The sequence below is a fragment of the Notamacropus eugenii genome, chromosome 4, assembly GCF_028372415.1.
Source record: "Notamacropus eugenii isolate mMacEug1 chromosome 4, mMacEug1.pri_v2, whole genome shotgun sequence".
In the NCBI taxonomy this organism is placed as follows: domain Eukaryota; kingdom Metazoa; phylum Chordata; class Mammalia; order Diprotodontia; family Macropodidae; genus Notamacropus; species Notamacropus eugenii.
The window spans coordinates 464,447,796-464,464,694 of record NC_092875.1 but is presented as its reverse complement, the minus strand read 5'-3'; the positions used below and the strand labels follow the sequence as shown (position 1 = coordinate 464,464,694).

The window sequence follows — 16,899 nt, the reverse complement described above, 5'->3', positions numbered from 1 at the left end:
AGTTTGACCACAAAAGAGGAGCAAAATGCTCAAGCAGAGGCCTTTTCAGCACAATCTTCCTTATTCTCCCATCCTCTAGTTCTACGCGATGGACAAATAGCCTGGCAACTGCAAAGGAAAACCAGGGCTTCCAAGTTGGAGAAACAAAGAGCCAGCTCTGGTGCGGAGCCTGGCGGCCATGTAGTTCCGCAGCTCCCCTCCCTTCCCTGCCGCAGCCTTTTGTTCTGGGCGCAAGGAGGGCTTTCCAAAGGTACATGAACAGCAAATAAATTCAGAAAAAGAATCTTTAAAAAAGGAGAAGGCCGTTCCTGGAGCCCCTTATTCCAGAGTAGCCCCCTGTGTGAACGCCCTTTGTCCGCTGCCGGCTGCCGTAGGGACCGCAGTGCGGACTGCACCACGCCCACAAGCCGGTATCTGAGCAGACACTTCTCCAGCATCACTGGAGAGAACAGAGGATGCTAGGGAGACTGGGGCTGGGCAGGGCTGCGGAAGAGCAGGATGACCTCTGCCTGGGACGGGGATGGAGGGCACCCAGTGGGGTGGGAGACAAGGGCGACGATGCGCCTCCCACCCGCAAAGGCACAGAGAGCCACCATGGCCAGGGGTCTAGAAAGGTAGAGGAGAGGGTGCAAGTGGCTCGCGCAGCGCCGGGTGCCCGGCATGCCCTTCCTCACCTCCCCAAGGTGTGGGCGCAGAGAACGCCCCAGCGCCCTACGGATCGTGGGGGATCTTTGTGCAGGAGACAGCAATGTATAATGCACCACCCAGAGGAGGGGGTGTTCGGGGGGGGGCGCACCACCCCTTCCTGCAGAGGCTGCTTGGGCTGAGTGTTGGTGCCTGCCTCCAGATACTGCACCTACACGACAAACCCTGGCCCCGCCTTAATAATCCCAGAGGATGTACCACTAAGGCACCGATTCAGCTCTTTAACTAAGAATTAAACAGAAGGAAAGGGATGGGCTGCTCTCTGCGTCCAAGGACTCCAACCGGTATTTGACACTCTCTATTCACACACTCCCCCTCCCCCGTCTTTTATATATATATAACTTCCATAAGACCTGATTTTAAAAGAACAAAATGAATAAACCCCACCCCACAACTTTGTCTATCCCATTCTCCCTGTTGGAATGAAGTACAGCTGCTAAAGGACTTGGCACACGAGGCAGGGAGTTGGGGATGCGCTGCGTTTCTGAATAAAAGCAGCCTCCTGGTCCCCACCCTTTTCCCACAGCCCCCAGTAGAAGCATCAGAAAAAATGGGGGAGAGGGATGGCATAAAGGGAGGGTGGGGACGGTCTTCATATTAGTCACGCCAGTAGGACCTGGAGGTTTTAACCCAAAAAGATAGCCGGTAGCAGAGAATTTCTATGCAATCCTCCAGGCTACGCAGCACATGGTCCCCGAGCCAAGGGGGCTCCTCTTCCCCCCACCTCAGTAGATGGGGGGGGGGGGGGTTCGTAAAAGGGAGTGGCTACAGGATTTTATCCTTTTTGCCTCGGGTCTTATTGTGGCCCACGCTCCTCCCCCCACCTGCGTTTTAATTAAAAGAAGGCAGTGGCCAAGTCCCCAGCTGACAGATCTTTCAAGGTTATGAAATTGATTGCTTTCTTTTCTATAAATCATCCGCACCAAAATCAGCACAAAAGGATGTTCATACAGTAGGTTGAGGGGGTGGTGGAGGGTGTGTGTGTGTGTGTGTGTGTGTGTGTGTGTGTGTGTGTGTGTGTGTGTGTGTGTGTGTGTGCGCGCGCGTGTGTGTTGGGTGGGGTAGGGTGGGGTAATCCTGCACCCAGGATGGTTTTGTTCTCCGCATCTAGCCTCCGCCCAACCTCATCTTGGCGCTTTGGGATCCCGCGGGCAGACAGGGAGTGCCAGGGCTAGGGCTGACCATTGGGCTGACAGCGCGCTAAGCTCCGCTCTTCCTTACCTTGCTCGATATTGCCTATGGCCCTTCGCAGGTGCTCCTCGGTCACGATCTCCCCGATGACCACCAGCAGGTAAAATTTGCTGTCCAGGAAGCGGTGCGAAAGGCTGGGAGAGGTAGATGCCGGGTTGGGGATGCTACAGGACGGCTCCGACTCGGCTTCCACCACCACGGTCGCCATCCCGCAAGCCCCGCTCCGGCTGCCGCCGCTCCTCTCTTCTGCGGCAGGGAGAAAGGATTATTTCCGAAGGGGCTTCCTCTCCCCCCCCCTCCCCTTCCTAGGGTTTCTTGCCTCCTCCCCCCCTCCCCCCCTTCTTCCTAAGCACAGAGCTGCGGAATGGAGCTGGGTAGCCGGGGAGTGAGAGAGGGCGGGGAGACGGCGGCGCTTTTATATGGAGCCTGGGCAGCGCTGGGAGCCTGGGAGGAGGAGAAGGAGGGAGGGAGGAGGAGGAGGAGGGAGGAGGAAGAGGAGGAGGAAGGGACACGGCACATCCTTACGTTGTGGCTGCTGGCTGCCTCTCCTCCAGCAGCCCCGGGCTGATGTCATCTGCAGCAAATCATCACGCCCGCGGGCCGGAAGCAGAAGGGACGAGGTGTGCGGACAATGCTCCGAGCGAGGTCTCAGGGCGAAGGGTTAGGAGACCCCCCTCGGCCCAGACTGGGCCCCAAAGGCCCCTTACCGCTACATAGAATTGGAGAGCTCCCTTTTCCAACCTCCCTCTCACACGCACCTTTGAGATTCCCCAGCCCTGGCTCCACGTTTCAGCCTTGGGGATAGTTCCCCAGTCCAGAGAATTTGTTTTCCTAGGACCAGCTACCCTTCAAAGGGGGATGAAAGAGCTCCCTCCTCGACCCCACAAGAGTGGAGTTTGGGTTCTGAGATACTGTATACGGTGATAGGAAGAGTGCACATATCAGCTAGGCCTTTGACTTGCCTACCCCAAATTTCCTTCAAAAGTCATTTTGGAAGAGGAGAAATGTAGAGATTTAAAACTTGGTACTTGAAAAAGGTGAACATGGAAGAGAAACTTAAATATAAAACCCAACTTAAAAGAAACCACAGTTTGGTATAGTCCCTGGCACAGAGTGGGTGCTTATAAATGTTAGTTGGCTGACAAAAGGAAATATATTGATTACAGACATGTTAATTAAAGGTATACATTTATGCATGTATATATACATATATATACATACATATATACATACATATCCAACCCAGATATTGACAGTATAAAGATAATGGTGCCTGATAAACAGGGTTACAGTGATAACAATGTACCCTACAGAGACAAATCCTTAAATGTTTTGAGACAATGGGACCTTTTAAGGTAGATATGATACTAGGAATTTTAAAATGCCTTTGTCTGTTTTTGGAAGACTCTGGAAAGGCCAAGTCAGTTAAACTTGCTAATGCTTATTTTCCTAAGCTCTTTATGGGCAAGGACTTTTTTGTTTTTTTGGTGTTTTTTTACTAAACTGTTTATCTCCTTAGCAATACTTGATGAAAAAGTAGGCATCTAATTAATGTTAATAATTTGTTTCGATTGTATTAGACTCATTTAAAGAAGAATATGAGAGGAGTAAAAATGCAAAGCATTGTGCCACCTGTAAGGACCTTGGAAACAAGCTGTAAAGATCAAATGTAATGACAACATCTTGTTTTAAAGTACGTCTGTATGGGGGATGAGGAGGGAAGTCTTCAGCCTCAGGTATCTTGTACATAGCCCCTTTTCAATACATGTTTTACTGAATTGGATTTAGTGATAGGCCATGTAGCATGTAGAAGTCTGAAGACAGAAATAAGGTGTTTGTTTTTAAATTACATCCCACATGACTATCCATAGACTCAGGAGACATAGTTTTGTATAACTTACTCTTGGGTGAATGGGTGTACAATGGTTTGGGATGGTTATATTCATCAATGATTAGTAGCTAAGATTTCCCAGTGGGAGGGGGAGAGGTCTTGACAAGGGATTGAGATATTCATAAAAGGTAGAGTAGACAGTTTTGACTGTATAGATTTGAACATATTTTACATAAACAAAATCAATGCACTTCAAATTAGAAGAGAAACAAGTAAATGGGGGAAAATGTTTGTAGTAAATTTCAACTTGTAAGAGTCTCATTTCCAAGATATACAAGGAACTGATTTAGATCTATCAAGTTAAGAACTATAACCCAATTGAAAAATGGCTAAAGGATAGAAGTAGGCAGTTTTCTAGGGAAGAAATCCAGGCTATCAATAGTCATATAAAAATGCTCCAAATCACTAATAGAAAAATGCAAATTAAAATATTTCTGAGACTCTATCTCATACCCATGACATTGGCAAAGTTGGCGCACAAAAAAGAAAGAAAATGACAAACGTTGCAGGAATTGTGTGAAAAGTGGCACATTAAGACACTGTTGATGGTGCTATATCCTTGTGAGTTATTCTGGAAAGTAATTTGGTACTGTACCTAAAAAAATTACTCAAATCTGCATACCCTGTGACCAGCTGTACCATTACGAGGGCTATGTCCCAAAGACATCAAAGAAAGAAGAAAAGGACCTATATACACTGAAAATACTTCTAGCAGTTCTATTTTTTATAGTGACAAAGAACTAGAAACTAAGAAGGAAACCCATCAATTTAGGACTGGCTAAAAAAAAAATTATGGGTTATAAACAGAATGCTTATATCCATTATATTTATATATTTATTACATATTATTATATATTTATATCTAACAATTGTTCCATTAGAAATTCTGAAACAGATGATTTCAGTGAAACCTGGGAAGACATGTATAAACTGATACAGAGTAAAATGAACAGAACCAGGGGAACGATTTATAAAATAACAACCATTCCATAAAAGAAAAAAAGCAAAAAAACAACTTTGAAAGCCTTAAGAACTCCAATCAATACAATGATGAATCATGATCCAGAGAGTCAATAACAAATCATTATACCCTACTTATTTCATGATAGATGATGGAGTCAGACTGCAGAATGAGACATATTCTTTTGCACATGGTCAGTGAAGGAATTCTCTTGACTATGTATTTGTAACAAAGGTTTTCTTTTTTGTTTTCCAGGGGTTGAAGTAGGTTGAAGTAGGAGGGAAAATAAATTTCTGTTCATTGAAAAAAACAATAATATTCAATACACAAGAATTAGAAGGAAAACAGCTAACTACAAAAATCTTTTCAGTAATTTTTTTGATATATAAAATATACAAAGAATTTATAAAAAAATTTATAAATATATACATATATAATATAATAATGTAAATTTATATATAATAAATAAATATAAAAAAGAATTTATAAAAAATATTTAAGAATGGGGGTCATTTCCCAACAGATAATCAAAGGATATGAACAGGCAGTCTTCCAAAGAAGAAATGCAAGCTGGCAACAACCATGTAAAATTTTCCGAATTAATAATGGGACCAACTATCAGATCAGCAAAGATGACAAAAAAGGAAAATGACAATGGGGGATGCTGTGGGAGGACAAGCACACTAATGGACAATTGGTGAAGCTGAGAATCAGCCCAGCTATTCTGGAAGAAAAATTTAGAAGAATAAATGATAAAATAACAAATATGTTTCTTTTTTTTGGAAGTTTCTATGTGTGGTAGGAGGAGGAGATTGGATGGAAATTATATTCATACATTATTGTGAAGCTGTGAATTGGGATTATTTCAGAACTGGGACTTTCTAGAATTTGGGACTAAATCGTGCCTACCTTTTGACCCAGCAATACAGTAGGGTATATACCCCCAAAAGATAAGAAACAGAAAGGAGTAAAATATAAAATATTGATAACATCACTTTTTATTTTAGTAAAGAAGTGAGTACCCATCAATTGGAGATTGACTAGACAAATTATGGTATGTGAACAACATAGCATATTATTATGATAAAAGGGACAAATTCAGAGAGATTTGGGAAGACTTGCATGTGATGATTCAGAGTGAAGTCAACAGAATCAGAAATACAATTGATACAAGGACTAAAAACAGTGTAAAGGAAAACAGACTGAAAAACTTAAGAACTCTGAGCAATCATTTTGTTGCATTTGTTTTCTTCTTTGTTAAAAGGAGTATCTCTCTGGGGGAGACAGGCTAAATCTAGATGACATGAAAAACAAAAGATACTAATAAAAATCTATTTTTAAAAAGAATGCCAATGACCAAGGCAATGACCAATCACAGCTCCAGAAGAGGGATGCTGAGTCATGCTCCCCAAATCTTGCTGTGGAGGTGATGGACTACAGGTGCAGAATGAGACATACATTTTCAGGGATAGCGAACATGTCCATGTGTTTCATTTTAATATATTTTAGTATGAAAGTGCTTTTATTTTGGGGTAGGGAAAGTTGTAGGAGAATACTAAATGAATAGTGATAGTGATTCAGAAAGAAGAGATAGGAAAAAAGACCATTAATGAAATATTTTTGAAAGCACACAGAAGAGAGCAGAAGGAAAGTCAGCAAGGTACGCAAATAAGCATAACAGTGTTGATCCTACCATTTTCAATTTAACACACACTTTATTTTTTAGAACAATTTTTAAAAGTTTTCAGAGGAAGAGAATTATATCAACTTATATTCCATACAAGTGAGACCACTGGGGATGAGTTTAGATGTTGGTTTATTTGTTTTTTTCCTCACTGTTTTAGAGGAAAGGCAGTGGGACACAGTGGCAAACACACTGAATGTGCAGTCACAAAACATCAGTTTGAATTCTGCCTCTGCTACTTTTACCTGCATGACTTTGAATAAATAAACGTCTTTCCATTTCTTCATCTGCAGCATGAGCAGAATCTAATTTAGATTGCTGAAAGACCTTAGAGTTCATCTATTCAAGCCCTTCCATTTGACAGATAAGGAAACTGAGGCAGAAAGATATTAAGTTACTTGCCTAAGGTCACATTGGTATCCAGTGACCTGGGGGCAGGGGTTGAGGGAAGGATTTGAACCCTATCTAATTCTAGATCCAGTTGGCTCTCCACTATACCACCTTGTCTCCAATATCAGATAAAATAATCTGATTTCCTTCTAAGAGAGATCCCATGATAGAACTGAAAGCTTACTAAGTCTAGAGATGATAACAAATTTGGTGTGAATGATGAAAAATTGATCAACAAAAACTTATTAAGCACCTACTATGTGCTAGGTGGGGCAGCTAGGTGGGGCAGTGGATAGACAACTGAGTCTAGAGTCAAGAGGACTAGAGTTCAAATTTATCCTCAGACACTTACTGGCTGTATGACCCTGAGCAAGTCTTAATTCTATTTGCCTCAGTTTCCTCATCTGTAAGATGAACTGGAGAAGAAAGTGGTAAACCACTCCAGTATCTTTGCCAAGACAACTCCAAATGGTGTCACAAAAAGTCAGATAGGATTAAAAAACAACTGAACAACAATGTGAAAGGTATTTACTGTGCTAAGCATGGAGATCCTGCCTTCAAGGAACTTTAACATTTAAGAAAAGAAAGAGACCTTAGAGTTCATCTAGTTAAATCCTCTCATAAAAAAAAGATAGTTTATATTGTCATATCACCTTTATTTACATATACATCTCCCCACTTAGATAATAATTTTGTAACAGAGAATAAGAGAAAAAAAATCAGTTCAACAAAATTAAGCAATCTAATAGTATGTTTAAAGTTCCACAACCACAGCACTTTATCTCACCTCTTCTGGGGGTCAATTATAATGATACAGCACGTTTAGGCTTAATTCTTAGTTGTTACTTTTTACATTCTTGTAGTCCTGTGTATGTTGCTTTTCTGGTTCTGCTTATAGCACTTTGAATCAGTTCCTGTGTCTTTCCATCCATCTCTTTATTTTCTATTTTAATCATTTTATATTTTAAAAAACTTTAAAGAGTTAAGATGTTTAGTCTAGAGATAACTTTATCTCTAGCCCAAGGTAACTTTTAGTGAATGTTTTAAATATTCAATTACATTCATGTATCGTAAAGAGTTTGACTATTTATTCCCCAATTGATGGACATCTATTATGTTTTCAGTTCTTTACTGTTACAAAAAGTGTTGCTCTAATATTTTGGCAGATATGGAGCCTTTCTGTCTCTCTTTGATATCTGTGGGCATAAGAGTATCAGAGGGATTTTTAGGTCAAATTGTAGGACAATGAAGACATAAGGAGTAATGCCATAAGAAATAGTCTACCTGTCAGATGTATGGAAAAGGAAAGCATTCATGACCAAATAAGAGACAGAGAGCACTAGGAAATGGAGAATAGATAATTTTGGCTATATTAAATTAAAAAGCTTTTGCACAAATAAAACCAATGCAACCAAGATTAGAAGGAAAGCAGAAATCTGGGAAACAATCTTTACAGCAAGTATCTCTGATAAAGGCCTCATGTCTCAAATATATAGAGAATTGAGTCAAATTGATAAACATACAAGTCATTCCCCAATTGATAAATGGTCAAAGGATATGAACAGTTTTCAGATGAAGAAATTAAAGTTATCTATAGTAATTAAAAATGCTCTAAATCACTTTTGATTAGAGAAAGGCAAATTAAAACAACTGTGGTACCATCTCATATCTATCAGATTGCTTAATATGACGATAAAGGAAAATGATAAATATTGGAGAGGATATGGGAAAACTGATACACTGATGCTCTATTGGTGGAGTTGTGAATTGATCCAACCATTCTGGAGAGCAATTTGGAACTATGTTCAAAGGGCAAGCAAACTGTGCATACCCTTTAATCCACTAATACCATTACTAGGTCTGTATCCCAAAGAGATCATGAAAAAATATTTATAGCAGCCCTTTTCATGGTAGCAAAATGAAGGGATGCTCATCAGTTGGGGAATGGCTGAACAGGCTGGGGTATATGAATGTAATGGAATATTATTGTGCAATGAGAATGAACAGGCAGATTTGAGAAAAACCTTGAAAGACTTTTAGGAACTGATGCAAAGAGAAATGAACAGAACCAGGAAAACATTGTGCATAGTATCAGCAACATTGTGTGATGGTCAGCTGTGAATGACTCAGCTCTCCTCAGTAACACAATGATCCAAGATAAGTACAAGGAAAATACTGTCCACATGAAGAATTGATGGACACTGAATGCAGATCAAAAGATACTTTCCCCCCCATACTTTATATTCTTTTTTGTGTTTTTTTCCCTTTTGATTGGTTTCTTCTTTCACAACTGTGACTGATATGGAAATATGTTTTACATGATCACACATGTATAACCTATATCAAATTCCCTATCATTTTAGGAAGAAGGGAGGGAAGGGAGAAAAATTTAGAACTCAAGAACTCATAAAAATGAATGCTAAAATTGTCTTGACTTATAATTGGGGGGAAAATACTATTAAAAAACCCCAAAGCATTTGGATATTTTAGTCATTTTCTTAGCATAATTCCAAATTGCTTTTCAGAATTAGACCAATTCACAACTTCACCAACAGTGCATTAGTGTACCCGTCTTTCCTCAGTCCTTCCAATACTTCTCACCTTCTGTCATCTTTGCCAAGTTGCTGGATATGAAGTGGAATCTCAGGTCAGTCCCCTCCTGCTACAAAAGAGGAAACTGAGGCACAAAGAAGTTAAGTGACTTGTATAAGATCACATAGGTAGTAAATTTCAGAGCCAGGATTTGAACTCAAAATCTTTTGACTCCAACTTTGGCAATAATGCTAAAACAAAGAAATATACATACATATTCACATATGTGGTATACAAAAAAAATAAGCAAATATAAAAAACAAACTACTCAGGATAGAAAATTACTAGTTAGGTACAAATGGAACAAAAAGAAAGAAAAACCCAAACACTCTGAAGGTCATAAACAAACTAAGTTTGAGTAAGTCAACACTGTACTTTTTTTTAAAATTAAGGTAATTTTAGAGGGTAATTTTGAAGATTGTATCATTTACAGCCAGAAACAGTGCTTCTAGGCTTAACACTGATGGTTTATTTTCATTTTTCAGATTTCAAGATGTGTGTGGAAAAATTAGAAGAGATATAGAGAAAAGAACAAAACATTTTAAAGACACATAGAATAGCAAAATGCTATTATTATAAAATATAAAATTACACCTAAAATAAAAGTTTGTAGAGTTTGGATCATTTGGCTTAGAAAAGAAGCCTAAGGGTAATTTTTAGTGAATGTTTTAAATGTCTTAAAGACCAAGCAAGTCAATTTCCTCTGAACTACTCTAACCAGCTGTAATGGGCAAGGTCTTTACCTCTCTGGGGTTCAGATGCAGCATGCTTAGACAGCAGTCCTTTCTCCTCCATTGACTTGCCGGTTGACTTTGGTCAGATCACACTCTCTCGAGATCTTGGTTGCCTCATCTGCAAAGTAGAAATAGTAATAGTAATATATCTTTAAAATAGAATTTGGATTTGAATAGTTCTCATAAGAAGCAGCTGTTTTTCATCTCAAGAAAGCAAATGGATTAAGTGATGGGAGGACATATTCAGGTTAAAAGAGAAACAACCCAGCAATCCTACCTGACAATACATGGCTTTTCTATTCAAAGGAGTGATTAATAATAATAACCATCTGGCCTTTTTAGTCACTCCCACACAAGCCCTACTTAACCAGTAGTCTCTTGCAGTGTATAGCTATGCAGCCTCCTCTTTAGTTTGTGGCTACAGTCTATCCTTGTTTAAAGATCTGTCTTTGTTCTCAGCTCTCTCTTTATTTTGTTAGGCTATATCAAGAGGAAAGATTCTGATCCTCCCTCCATCACTGACTTGCCAAGCATCTTTGAGTAAATACTGGGTCTCAGTTGCCCCACCCTGAAATAAAGAATAATAATGTCTTCTTTATCTGATGGCCATGCACTACTAATCCAAAAGATTCCTTAAGGTCCCTCTTACTTTAAGATTCTGTGATTCTATGATATGCTTTCCTCTCTTCTTGTTGCTAATTAAACATCGGAATAGATTGTAGAAACACTTGCTCTGGGAGTTTGTATGAAACATGCAGCCATTTTCCACACAAAGGCACAAACTTTGGATGAAATAGTACTATTGTGATAGGATAGCAGTAATAATAGTAGTAGTACTTACAGAATTTAGAGCTAGGAAGAGTCTTAGGAATAATAACATAAAAGCAATAATATGGTAATTAATATTTCATACCTTCAATAAATATATGTCATCAGCATGGGTGCTCCTACCACTGTTTCATGCACTCAAGAATGCTATATGATTCTCATTCTTATAAGCATATAACCATAGTATATTATGATATAAGATATTATAATAGACTATATTACCATACTATTATCATTAATATGTAAGGTTTTGCTTTAGTTATAATACTTATATCACTATAATAATAATGCTAACATAATATTAGTCAAGAGAAGAATCAATATGGTGACATCACCATTAATATTATACCAATATTATTTTATTAAGATGGAAATAGTATATGGTATATAAATAATCATACATAATATAAAATATAGTAATGATATATAAATAATACATAGAAATCTATAAAATGGTAGTTTAAAATAATGACTTTACATACTATATTATTATGATGTAATATATTTTATCATATCATATATCATAGGGGCACAGCAGATAAATGGAATATTGGACCTGGAGCCAGGAAAACTGAGTTCAGATCTGGCTTTACGCACAAGATCCTGGAAAAGTCATCTGCTTCGGTTTCCTCATCTGTAAAATGGGGATAATAATAGCACCTATTTCCCAAGGTTGCTGTGAGGATCAAATGAGACGATATTTATCAAGGACTTTATAAACCTAAAGATGCTATGTAAATTCTACTGCTGCTGCTGCTGCTGCTGCTGCTAGGATTGCTACTACTACCAAAGAACAAAGCCAAACCCAACCCAAAAGCAATCGCATTGTCTTTATCAGCTATTGTGTTCTCGTAACTTAAAAAATGACTGAATAGTGGCTTTACTGTAGCACCTTTCATTGATAAATGATGAACTAATGCAAACATGCGTTTTAAAAATGTGAACCAAACCTTAATTGCACAAATCAGGAAAGCCTTGTTGAAATCAGAAGAAATGAATGGACATTGTATGGCCAGCCTTCCTTTAAGGCCAAGAGAAGGCTCCCAAAGAACATTGTAATTTTAGCACGTAGTGAAATATTGTGTTTTATGAAGGGTGTCCCAAAAGTGTTGGTGCTTAAGCTTATTAGCTTAAGATGACTTTTGGCACACACTATGCACAATACAATATGCTTTCCTTCAAAAGAGCTTTATGAACAGAATACTAGAACAAAAGGTAACAACCTTGCAAAGTTAATGAAACTTTTAGAGTTAGATAACTTATAGCCAGAGAATCACTGGACCAACAGGAGAATCTGACTTGACCCCAGGAGTTCCTCTTTTTGGGGGCACTGATCCCTTTCCCCTGCCGCCCCCCTCCTCCACTAGTCCTCTGAACTTCTCCCTTACTGGTGAGGGCTAGAACCACACTTCTCACCCCAGCTCACAACCTCCTTGTCACTTCCTCAGTCATGTTCATCCTACAGATCCAATCAGTTGCCCAAACAGTGTTTTTCTCTCCTTGACATCCCTGGAACACAAGTATATATACTTGACTTATAATTGGGGAAAATAATTTTCCCCAATTATATACTTTTCTCTGTATCTCTTCTAATTTGTCCACACACATCCTTTCTCTTTTCGCAGTTGCCGTCTTAGTTTTAGACCCTTATCACTTCTCTCCAGATAATTACAACAGCCTTCTAACTGCTATCCCTTCCTCTAGTTCCTCCCCATTGCACTTCATCCTTCACAGAGCCATTAAAGGGATTTTCCTAAGGCATAGCTGACCAGGACTCTTTCCTCTCCTTCCCTGCTCCCTGGTAGACCCCACTGGCCCTCTTTTTCCTCTAGGGTTAAATATAAACTCTGCTTATCATTTTAAAGATCCTCACAGGCTGACCCCATTCTGATTTTCAAGTCTTATTACATATGATTCCTCTCCATGTATGGTTCAGTGAGATAGATTTTCTTGCTGTCTGTTGTTGTTCAGTCATTTCAGTCCTGTCTGACTCTTCATGACTCCACTAGGGGCTTTCTTGGCAGAGACACTGGAGGGGTTTGTCATTTCCTTCTCCAACTCATTTTACAGATAAGGAAACTGAGGCAAACAGAGTTAAGTGACTTGCACAGTATCTGAGACTAAATTCGAACACAGGAAGAAGAGTCTTCTGAACTCTGAGCCTGGCACTCTATCCACTGTGCCCTCTGCCCTATGTACTGGTCATCCTCCGTGCCTGGAATGCCCTCCCTCTTCACCTTCTGAAATCCCTGGTTTCCCTCAGGACACAGTTCAAATGCCTCCTTCAGCATGAGACCATTCTTGGTCCCCTCCCCAGCCCCAGCCCCAGCTGCCAATGCTTTCCCTTTCAATGTTAACTTGAATCCTGATGTAGTAGATAAAGTGCTGGACTTATTTTAAGTATGTATTAGCTCCGTGACCCTAGGAAAGTCAACCTTTCTCCATCTCAGTTTCCCCATCTGTAAAATGAGGATAATACCAGCACCTCTTACACAGGATTGTTGTGAAGATCAGATGAGCAAATCAGATGAAATGCTTTGCAAACCTTAAAGTCTTGCATCAATATAAGCTGTGTTTTATATTCACTATATATGCTTGTGTGTTCTTCCTCATTGATTGTAAGCTACCTGAAGGCAAGAATTGTTTCACTTTTTGGCTTTGTATTCCCAGTACCTTACACAGTGCTTGGCACTTAGTAAACTCTTAGTGATTGTTGATTGATTGATTTGTATCCACAGCATCCAACACAATGCTTGGCACATAATAGACATAATACATGACTAATTAAAGTAACTAGATGTCTCCTATTTTTGTATTTGATCACTCCTAGGAAGGAGGCAGCTGACCTCAGACCCTTATTAACTGTAAGACCCATAGCAAGTCACTTCACCTTGTTTGCCTTCATTTCCTCACCTGTAAAATGAGCTGGAGAAGGAAATGGCAACTTATCTCATCATCCTTGCCAAGAAAACCCCAAACAGGGTCACAAAGAATCAGCGAGGAGTGAAAAAATGACTGAACAACACCACCACTTAGGAAACTTACCTTCAAAGAAATCTGGGTACTGACGAACCAAAACACACCTTGTCTATAGGGGAGCTATTCAGTCTGTCCTAGAGGACTCATTCCAATACCTGCGTCTTGGTGTGAAATCGTAGAATCACAAAGTGTTGGAGTTGGATGGAATCATAGAAATAAACAGCTCCATATCATGACAAACTTCCCGATAATTGCTGTCTAAAAGTGGAGCAGGCTGCCGTGGAATGTAGTGAACCCTTCATGACCAGTAATCTTAAGGTGGAGAATGGACTCTCATCTGTCAAGGATGTTGAAGACAAGTTTCCTACTCTCTGTACAGATTGGACTCAGTGAATTTTGAGATTCCCTTTGAGAGTCTATGGTTCTAGCTATGAACTGGTCAAGCACTATCCTTTTACAAACAAGGAAACTGAGGCCCAGAGATTTATGGAGAGATAACACAGTATAGCAACAAGCCTCCTGGACCCGGAGTCAAGAGACCTGGGTTCTTGCCTAGTTTCTGAAACTAGCCATGTAATTAATTAATTAAGTAATTAAGTCGCATATTAATAATGGCTACCATTTATATAGCACTTTAACACTTGCAAGGCATATTATTTCATCTGAGCCTTGCAGCAATGTTGCCTTATCACTCTCATTTTACAGATAAGGAAACATCAGAGAAGCAAAGTAACTTGACAAGGTCACACAGCTAGTAAGCCAAGATTACTGACTCTGAGTCCAACATGCTCTGCACTATGGCATGTTGTCTTTTCACATTGTTAAACCCAGGTTCTTCATCTGTAAAATGGGTACAATTATAGTTATACTATATCTCTCAGTAATATTATATGAAAAGCAATTCACATACAAGTAAGTTCTATACAAATGTAAAATGTCATTGTCCAAAAGGTGCATAGCTAGAAAGTGAGAGTCAAGGCTTGGAGTTGTGTTTTCTGGTCCCAACTCTAATGACTCTTTCTCCATTAGCTTCTAAGGCCCCATATCAATTAAAAACATAACATGAGATAGGAATGCATTCACTAATGTTCACCAATGGAGAAGGCCCAATCTTGATGAGCCCTGGCAAGAAGTAAGGGGTGGTCAGAGTAAATGATCTCCTGTGCTTGGGAGCCAGATGCACCTTCCGTGAATCCCCTGACGGCTGAGAGTAAAGTTGGATCGGTGGGTACTACAGCAACGGCGGAGCCATAACAAGATGCCTTGCCCAAGACGTGAAGCTCATAGACGTAAAAGCTGCTCCCTTCCCAGACTACCAGGAGACCCCAGGGAAATAAATGCAGCATAGCACCGAAGCAACCATGGAATCTGCTCTGTCTGAGAAACCGAATGTGGCTCCGCAAGAGACAAGACTCCCAGAGAGTGGGAGAGACATTTAGAGGCCTCACTGCTGGAGAGCAGCAAAGATGGTCCAGTGGGCAGAGCGCTGATATGGAATCAGTTGAGATGGGCAAATCTCTTAACTTCTCCCATACTCATTTTCCTCAGTTACAACTCTAGCACAGGAGGGGAGGGGGAAAGGACGAGAGAATAATTATTTATTTTTTCCCCAAGTTTATTAATTTATGTGTTTTCAGTTTTCAAAATTCACTTCCATAAGTTTTAAATTTTTTCCCCCTTTCTCTCTCCTCCTTCCCCAAAATGGCATGCCATCTCATATGAGCTCTACACATGCATTCCTGTTAAATATGTTTGCACACCACTTATGTTGCATGTAAGAATTATAATGAATGGGAGAAACCATGAGAAAACCAAATGCAACCCAACAAAACGTAACAAAAAAAAAGAAAATGGTCTGCTTCATTCTGCGTTCTGACTCCATGGTTCTTTCTCTGGGTGTGGATGGCATTTTGCATCATGAGTCCTTTGGAAATGTTTTAGGTCCTTGCATTGCTGAGAAAGGCTAAGTCTAACAAAATCAGTCCTCGAATATGGTGGCTGTTACTGCGTATAATCGAGCAAATAATTATGTAGCAGCCACTAGTGCCTGGCACTGTGCTAAGTGCTTTAAAAATATTATCTCATTTAATCCAGTTGCATCAAAATGAAGAGGTTGGGGTATTTGCTTTTTGACTTCTAAAATCCCATGATTTTTATGAATCACTCTTCATTCTTTTAAGAAATATTTGTTGAGCATCTATTGTGGGCACAGTTTTATGAGAATATACAAAGTTTGATAGATGCCCTATTGCCCTCAAGCAACATATCTAGTAGAGGACTCTAGACCCAAATGACTACCATACCAGACTGTGAGTGATAAGTACAGTTCTTTATATGTGATATTTTATTTCCCATCCTTGTACCTTTGCTCAGGCTGTGCCCCACACCTGGCATTCTCTCTCTCCTCACCTCTGCCTCTTAGAATCCTTAGCTTCTTTTAAGGCATAGTTCAAGTACCACCTCCTATATGAAGCCTGTATTGATTCCCTCCAGTTGCTAGTGTCCCACCAGGGTACGTAAGGAGTTCAGGGAGGACAAGCACCTATGGTATCGGGTTTGCCAAGCCCTTTTCAGGATTGAGTTCACTCACCTTTCCTGACCATCTTTCCCACAACTCTCATTTATGGCTCCAAGAAGCTATAGCATGAGCAGTGACCACAACCCTATACCTTCTCAGAAGATGAGCTAAACCAGACTAAAAGTAACCAACAGGCCTGCAAGCCATCAGGGTGTTGGGGGGGGGGTCTCCCCCAAGTGTGTGAAGACCCTCTGGTGGAATGGGTAGATGAAAATAATTTGTTACAATGACCGTGAAGGTGGCTAAAAGAGGTGCTGTGGAACACTTAGAGCTTGGTCAGATATCAAAAATGCCAAGGTCATCCACTGCATCCTGGGCCATCATCAGTCTTCTTGACTTTTGTCTTGTCACTGCACTTCAATGAGT

At 40.1% G+C, this 16,899-nt stretch overlaps 1 protein-coding gene and 1 long non-coding RNA gene across 2 annotated transcripts in view; one reads left to right on the top strand and one right to left on the bottom strand.

The window, feature by feature from the left end:
• The window catches only part of MAP1B (microtubule associated protein 1B), a 112,832-nt gene extending 110,468 nt beyond the window's left edge, over positions 1–2,364 (bottom strand). The window contains exon 1 of the mRNA XM_072606304.1: positions 1,927–2,364. Within this exon, the coding sequence (XP_072462405.1) occupies positions 1,927–2,104 (178 nt within the window). The 5' untranslated portion in view covers positions 2,105–2,364. The remainder of the gene's footprint in view (positions 1–1,926) is intronic.
• A 1,112-nt stretch (positions 2,365–3,476) lies between these two features.
• On the top strand, positions 3,477–5,513 carry LOC140502025 (uncharacterized). The gene is made up of 2 exons (XR_011966483.1): positions 3,477–3,589; positions 5,272–5,513. It is a non-coding gene; the product is annotated as an uncharacterized lncRNA (long non-coding RNA).
• Positions 5,514–16,899: the final 11,386 nt, after the last annotated feature.